This window comes from Sinocyclocheilus anshuiensis, unplaced genomic scaffold (assembly GCF_001515605.1).
Source record: "Sinocyclocheilus anshuiensis isolate Anshui unplaced genomic scaffold, SAMN03320099.WGS_v1.1 scaffold3255, whole genome shotgun sequence".
NCBI lineage: Eukaryota > Metazoa > Chordata > Actinopteri > Cypriniformes > Cyprinidae > Sinocyclocheilus > Sinocyclocheilus anshuiensis.
The window spans coordinates 128,959-137,591 of NW_015547971.1; the positions used below are offsets into that span (position 1 = coordinate 128,959).

At 38.2% G+C, this 8,633-nt stretch overlaps 1 protein-coding gene across 1 annotated transcript in view; it reads left to right on the forward strand.

Moving 5' to 3' along the window:
* The window catches only part of LOC107704679 (fibroblast growth factor 12-like), a 97,934-nt gene that overhangs the window by 83,233 nt on the left and 6,068 nt on the right, over positions 1-8,633 (forward strand). Inside the window, exon 4 of the mRNA XM_016507668.1 lies at positions 3,071-3,269. Within this exon, the coding sequence (XP_016363154.1) occupies positions 3,071-3,269 (199 nt within the window). The remainder of the gene's footprint in view (positions 1-3,070; positions 3,270-8,633) is intronic.

Below are 8,633 nucleotides of genomic sequence, written 5' to 3' on the forward strand. Positions count from 1 at the left end.
AGCATTTGACTGGTATTTTGGAGTAAAACGGTTATAATGTTCTCTTTTGTTGGACAACAGGTTTAGAAATGTGAATACAAGGGAGGTTTAGCTTTAGGCATTTTAATTTAAGCATGTTTAGCTTAGTTAACGGAAAGCTACCTGCTGCCATCAGAGCAAGTGTAATTACTGCATTCACACGCTCCTCAAATGCTCTCAATTCCCGAGTTGTGCTTTTAAGTCGGAATGTGAAAACAACATGGACACTCGCATTACTACAAAGATTTGTTGGATTTGTATTTTTAGAGCTTTCCGACTTGAGTTTACATGAATTTTCTCAGTCAGGAAATTATTTTTCACATGCCGTGCCAGTGATGATGCTTCTTACGTCCGTTTCGGAGAACCAGAGGACTAATATTTCAATCGATCGCTCAGGCATGGCACCGAAATCTGCGTTCGGATTCGGTTCTAGTACATACCGGTTACATAGGTGCCATATTGGTACTGGGTTTCGGTACCCAACCTTACTCAGTCGGGGGGCCAGTTCTGCTCCTACTGTAATAAAACCATAGTTCATTTTTATAAGGGAAAAATATGACTCATGATAATGCAATAACATGTTCAATATTTGGATTTTTCTATAAAGATATTGTGATGGTGTAGTTATTTTTGTACTAATTTTGACATTTAGGCAGTTTAGAAAATAGTTATTTTGCACGGCCCCAGCTTAAGGATTTTAACCTTTTTTATGTGATGGCCATACAAAACTTTGTGTTGTCCATGGTTTCAGAATTTGTTGTGGGTGTATAGGACAGCCTGGATGAGTGAAATTTTGTCCCAGTCCGGGCCTGTTCTGCATGACAGTTATTCAGCCTGGATACATTCATTAGCTAACAAAATTTGAAATTTAAGTTCCTTTGTATTAAGGTATTTATATGACGTGAGGTCCCGATATCCGCGTGACACTAAAACAGTAATATACTTTTTACTTAAGTAGCTACATGTCAGAGCCCATACTTCTATATACTTTAACTTGAGTAAAAAAGTGTAGTCCATACTTCAGCTTTTACCAGAGTATTTTTAAACATGAGTATCTGTACTTCTACTTGAGTGTAGGATATGCAGAGTATTTAAATCTCTTTTGAATGAGTGCTTGCTGTTCACTTTCGATTTCGCGATCACGCGCACTCTGTGTAAAGGAAGATCAGATGTTTGTCAATGAGCCCAGGATCTGTTGAGCAGCAAATCTTCCAGCATGATCTTGTCAGGTCAGCCATTTCTCCTCTCATCCCGTGATCAGTGAAATCTGACTCCTGCAGCTCGTGTTGGATGCAGGGAAGTCCACGTTTTTTTTTTTCCATGGAATTGGGCTACTTTTAAACTGTTGCCATAGGTTGATTTCCCCCCTGTGGGTTATAGGTTTGAAATGTTGCATAATTTACATTTGACTGAAATGCTTGTATTGAAACATTTTGCATTCTATGATAAAACTGCTGTACGTTTTCTGAAGGATGGCCACTGGAAGGAAGCCTTTAAGCTGCGTTTTTGATCAATATGCATAACAGTCACTGTAAAATATGTATTTTAGGTATGGAAATTACATATTTTGAGTTTTTATATTTGGGATATGGTCATTGCGCTACTTTGGGCACTACTTTAACCAACAACCAACCCAATTTAAAAACAAATCTAAATGCTGATACTAAATGTTAGTACCATGTTTGTAGCCTATTGAATGTGCTTACTGCGCAGTTACCACCATTAATTTCAGATGGTTACAGTTATTGTTTTCAATAGCCAAAAGCCAGTTTGGCCTGTTAACTACCAAATAAACATCTTGTTTATGTATACTTTAATTCTTTCTTGTTTGTTGCTTAAAGGAAAAACAATCGGAAATAGGTATTGGAATCTGCCGGTTTGCTTGTAAAAAATCGGTATCGGAATCGGCCATGAAAAATCATGATGCATCACTATATAGAACCCATTATAATGAGTTATGCTGTCTACACTGGATGCGGCACGGCGTGACACGACTGCTGCCTCGTTATCTATGACGTACTGACACAAAATTCAAATGATTTGCAACGGTCGCTTTGTCACGTCCAGTGTAGGCAGACTTTAGCTGTTGCAGCGCAACAAGACAACTGTCACATCCGGTGTATACACGGTGTAAAGGAGATTTTAATTTGATTACATTAATGTTTAAATTGAGATTTACAATAAATATTTTAATTGCACTTTTGTTCAGTACTTTGTACAATACTAAAAGTGTGCAATACACTACTTTTGAATTCATTATTGAATTTTGAGCCAAACAAACCGCGCCCGGGCACAGTACGGAGCAATCACACTAGTCAAACGAACCGGGCTTTGGGGGTCAAACGCGCTCGGGAATGGCTCAGATCACCTAGTGTGAGTACACCCTTTTAAAATAAGGAATATGTAAAAAAAGAAAAAAAATTAAATATTTAAATGAAGAATATGTAAATAAACTGCAAAAACCTACAGCAAGATTAAAAAAAAAATAACATTTTCATTGTAGAAAAAAAATATACTAGATGTGTTTTATGTCAGTTACACAGTTACAACAGATTACCATTTATGCAAGTTCCTATTTCAGACCACTGAGATAAATACTATTGCCAACCTTTTCTTTAGAACTCAAAGGTCAAACTGCATTTAAAAATACAGTCCTCTTGTGGCCAGATGCAGGGAAAGTCTGTGCATTGTGGTCAAGTTGAGGTCTAAAGTTCATCAGTTTTGGCTAGAGTCCTCCATGCCACATTTACCTTTGTAGAATCCCTAGCAAGATAGCGTCTGCTACATGACAGTATGTCACCTGACGCAGATAAGAGATGCTAACTCCTGCTGCCTCTCTCTAACCCCCACATATTGGTGACTGTTTTGTACACAGACATATAAAGTCACACACTTTTCATAGTCCTTCAAGCCACATATACAAATCATGGCAGCCTCCCTGGGGACTCCATAATAGGACTGTTTGACCTCTCTTTTTCCTTTTCCCACCCATCACTGGATAAGTTCATTCACATGTGTTTTTTTTTTTGTTTGTTTGTTTTTTTATCCTCAGGAGATATTCACACCTGAATGTAAATTCAAGGAGTCTGTGTTTGAGAACTACTACGTGATCTACTCATCCACCATGTACCGTCAACAGGAGTCGGGTCGAGCCTGGTTCCTGGGCCTCACCAAGGAGGGTCAGGTCATGAAAGGCAACCGAGTAAAGAAAACCAAGCCCTCTTCACACTTTGTACCAAGACCCATTGAAGGTAATTTTATTTATGTATTTATTTTTTAAAGTGTGTTTACAGCATTCAGTACCAAATGATATTATATTAAAAAGTGACCAAAATAAAAAAAATAAGATATATTTTACACTGTATGTATATTGTATATAGAGTGGGGCTTGTTTTTATTCCAACCCACTTGTACTCTCAAAGCATCAAAAACTGAAAAGCTTACTATTAAGACGCTAAAAGTACCCCTATAGGCATTGCTTTATTGACAAACTAGGAACTACATTGCTTTCAGTTGTTTGCCTCATGTGTCAGATCAGGACACATTTTAACACATTTAATATCTTTATGTGAGTAATTGAGTAAAACCTAAGGTGATAATTGCTGAAAATGATCTTGCTCCATCAAAGCAATCAAATCTCATTAAAAAGATAAACAGCATAACAAACTCGGTCATAAGGCACTAGAGCCATTGGCATTTCACAAGCAAAGCTGACATAGCACTTTTCAGGCAGCAATTTGTGTATATGTTGTGATTCAGATAGAGACATTGATTGCTTTTGGGTCTGTTCCTCACACAAAGCATATTTGTTTTGTAATTTTTGTAATTTTTTAATAAATTGTGACTATATTTTTTTTATCTATCTTAACCCATGTTTTATATTGACAAATTGTTAGGTTTAGGCCAGTGGTTCTTAATCCTGGGGCCCGTTCTTCGTACCTCGATTAATACATCTGAGATGATTTGAAAGATGCCAGATCTTCTAATCGTGATAACTGATCTCTGGCTAATTTGGTTCTTCAAACGAATTTGCGGATCTGATTAAAATATCTGGATTTAGTTGTCTAAGATTACTACGCATTCTCGTGTTCCCCGTAAAGGGCAGATGTATCGATACTCAAAACCACGATCAGCAATGCAGCGATTGGCTGGCGGCAAGACAGCAATCATAATGACATCATATAATTATCATCTTATATAAAAGACACCTGACGAAACTTGACAAATTTCTGGACCTTTATAAGGAAACAGCCAAGTGAACAAAACTACATAAATGTTATAATAGATAAATGAAATGTGCACTGTTTTTATTTTATTTTTAATATTTTACATGATTCCCAATTATTTATATTCACAATTTCTAGTAGTCGTACAGGCATTACATTTTTATTTCAATGTTCATGTTGTAATTAGCAAAATTTAATTTTATCTTTGAAGCAGATTTGTTATGTGACCAGGGACGCGGGAAGTAGGGGTGCTGAGGGGGCTGCAGCACCCCCTGTTTTCACATGGTTGCAAATGCAACGCCAAGTTTGTTCATTTAAATTTATTCAGTTTTAGCATTTAATAATTTATTTGTAATGATCTCTGAAATGTAAATTGTAAGTGGGCTATAATAAACCCATGTTTCAGTTACATCTGTACACCACCTTTCGTTGATGTAAAAGCACGTCCCGCCGCCGCGCAATTTCCCCGTTGATTCTGCGTCGCAATCTGCTCTAAACAGCTGAAAGCCCGTCAGACTCAACGCGCTGTCCGGTATGGCATCATTCAGCCAGGTTTACGTGAAACACAGAGCAGCAGAGTGTGAGAAATCCTTATTTGTCCGGGAGAGCAGAAGGAGTTCGTCCGTTTTGTTGGGTAGAGAGCAGAGGTTCGCCAGATGGATGCTAGGCAACGGCGTTCGAAATCCGCGCTGCCTGAGCTTCACGAGGGCGCCGGCTCGCTTCCCCCGTCTGCGCGGCCTGAAGCGCTTGATCAGCGCCACTGCTCCACCAACTACTATGTCCAGCAAAACATCAGAATAGTTGAAAACCGGTAATATATCGGGTGATGTGTAGTGCCGAATGTCCAGCAATTCGTCTCTGGTGAAACTGATTGCAGGGATATAACTAAAGACAGGACAAACTAACAAAAACTACTGCAGAGCATGCCACGGAGGCCGCCATCATCATCGGCGCCATCTTGTCATTTAATTTTTTTAAATTTTATTATTATTTTAAATTATTGTCCCCAGATTAATAGTGTACTGTTGTAATAAAATAGCAGTGGCTGGGACAGATTTTAAATATCAATTCGACTTAAAAAAAATGCAATCTAATCCTGTTTACATGAAATAAGCCTGCCCACAAGCAGGTTTAACCCTCTACCGCATGGTGTAGCCATATGGTATACTCTTTGTGTTCATTTCCTTGCCACTGTCTCTTTAAGAGAACATTCTCGTTTTTTTTGTTGGAAAGAGAAGACCTTAGTTTAGCCAATGATGTGCTTTGGTTAAGTCACATGACATGCAGTTTTTTTCTGTGGTGAGATTTCTGACAGACTGACGTCTCTTGTCAGTAGTTGCTGAAAGCAAACTAAAACGTCAGTACCAAACAAGGACCAGTCCGTGTCACTTCTACAAAAAAATCTAAAACATCACTGTTATGATGTTATGATGATGTATTCACCTCTCAAAAAAGTTTTTATAAAATTTGTTTTTGGTAAATCATTCAAATGTATGTGTTGCCAAGCAGCAACACTGTGCAATAGTGGAATGACATTATTACAATAGTTTAGCTAGCTAGCAAGGTCAGCTGCAATTTGTTAAGCTGTAACAATAACAACATTAATACTAGTGAAATAATGTTGATTAGTCGTATGTTAATGGAATTTGTATTATGGATATAATCAAATTGAAATGGCAATTTTACTTTTGATTAAATATGAATACAGGTAACATTACATCAGTGAGCATGGCCATATTCTATGGCAAGGTAAAGAAGAAAAGGGCAGAACTTGCTCTTCCTGCACATGAAAAAACTGCTTTGTGAAGTTTCATACATAAAAAAGGTGATCTTTCAAGGATTATTGGGGGGGGGTGATGTTCATAGTCTTCCTCTCAAGAGATTGCATAATGCTGAATTTTCAAGAACTGCAATGTTTTTGGTTTCATGTCAATGTTCTGTGATACATTATATACAGTATTATATTTGTTTTAACTATAAATTTGCAGTTTAAATAATATTCATGAAAAATGTAATGAAATTAAAACAATTATAAATCATTATTCAGCAAAAAAATAATAGAATAAATAAAAGCACAAGTTGTTGGAAAGTATGTATAAGGTGTCAATTATAAGTAAGTACTGTGTTAAATTTTATAATAGCACCAATTGAAACAACACAAACAACATTTCTGAGGAAAGATATTAATTATAAGTAAGCTTACACTTATTCTAAGTTAGATCCACTATTGTATGCTGTTGCCGTATGGCAACATATCATAAAGTACCTTAAAATATATATTTTTACAGCACTTCAAGTTAAGCCATCTTAGAAAAGAAAAAGATTCAAATATTTTTTTCTATAGGTCTATCATAATGCGTGCGGTAGAGGGTTAAGTTTACCTGAGGGTGCAATACCCCTCACATCCAGATGTTATGGACAGCTTATTGCCTCAGGCCTCTCAGCATAAGAGGTTAGTGCATGTCAAGTGTTACGGGTGTCGAGACTGCTCCAGGATGAGCTTTGAAGAACCAAATAATCCAAGATCATTCGAAAACGTCAACAATCAAATCCAGCTAACTGAGTTAGCGATGTACGAAGAATGGGCCCCTGGTCCTCGTAACCCCCCACTCTGCATATTTTGCATGTCTCTTTTGTTTAACACACCTGATTCAAATAATCAGATCGTTATAAAAGAGCTCCATGAATGAACTGTGTTACGATTGACATGGTCCCTACACAGTGTTCACTGCTCTCTACTCCCTGCACACAGGAAATCGGCTGAAGTTTACTTCAAGAACACAGATTTGCGCTACACCACTGCCTGCAGCGTCTTCACACCCAGACAAAACTTACTACAGAAGTGTGAACGGTTATTTAACCATAATCATGAGATTTGCATAGTAGTCACGTCTCATGCACTTTAAAGGGATAGTTCACCAAAAATGAAAATTCTGTCATTAATTAACCCTCATGACGTTCCAAACACATAAGACCTTCATTCATCTTTGGAATACAAATTAAGATATTTTTAATGAAATCCGAGATTTTTCTGTCTCTGCATAGACAGCAACGCAACTGAAACGTTCCCAGGCCCAGAAAGGTAGTAAGGGCATCGTTAAAATAGTCCATGTGACATCAGTGGTTCAAACTTAATTTTATGAAGCTACGAGAATATTTTTTGTGCACAAAGAAAACAAAAATAATGACTTAATTCAACAATTTCTTCTCTGCTGACCCAGGAGCTGGCATTCTTATGCAGAAAATCTATCTCTCTTAGTTCATCGTCTGTATATTCTGGGCCAAATAAGTAAGACTGGGCAAGACATTGCAAGTCATCCTCTCTGTCGAAATCTTCAGATATGTTTACGAAGATTATTCGATGTACAGTGTGTCTTCTTCTGCTTGTAAACAAGGCGCAGCACATCTGGGTTCTACGTCAGAACGCTGGCTCCTGTGTCAGCAGCACCACACGCATGCATCGGGGTACTCTCCTGAATGTGCAGCAAAGACTGACAAGGAAGAGAAGAAATTGTTGAATGAAATCGTTATTTTTGTTTTCTTTGCGCACAAAAAGTATTCTTGTGAAGTATTACGGTTGAACCACTGATGTCACATGGACTATTTTAACAATGTCCTTACTACCTTTCTGGGCCTGGGAATGTTTCAGTTGCATTGCTGTCTATGCAGGGTCAAAAAGCTCTCGGATTTCATCAAAAATTAAACACTTAATTTGTGTTTGAAGATGAACAGAGGTCTTACAGGTTTGGAACAACACGAGGGTGAGTAATTAATGACAGAATTATTTTTTTGGGTGAACTAACCCTTTAATGCCCTTTGAATGGAACATACAGTCTCCTTTCGAACTTGAATCGTGGTGGAATATCCTGTGATGTCCACTTCGCAGGGCACTGACTTACGGTCGATTGGAACAAACCTCTGAAGCAATAAGAGAAACATCAAAATGTGAAGAGGGGGGGGTCGTGAGGACCAGGATTAAGAACCGCTGGTTTAGGGGAAAGGGTCTGGTTAGTAGGGCTGTCAAAATGGCTGAAAAACGAAATTCAAATTTTTTACTTAAATATTTGTGCCGAGAGCCATGGGAACGTAGCGCGGCCGGTGGAGTAAAGTCAAGTCTGCTTTATTGTCAATTCTTCCACATGTACAGCACATACACACAGCGAATTGAAATTGCGTTACTCTCAGACCCTACAAAAACACTGCAACTCACAAGACAAAAAACACAAAAACACCTTTCTGTTGGGAGAGAGAGAAGCCGCAGCATGTGAACGCGCCGCCATCTTAGTATCTAAGAGTAAATGCTAATGCGCGACACCTGCGCCACTCACCGTTCTCGAGTCCCACGGAGGAGCTCCGGAAGGATAAAAGGAGGAGTGACGACAGTGCAAG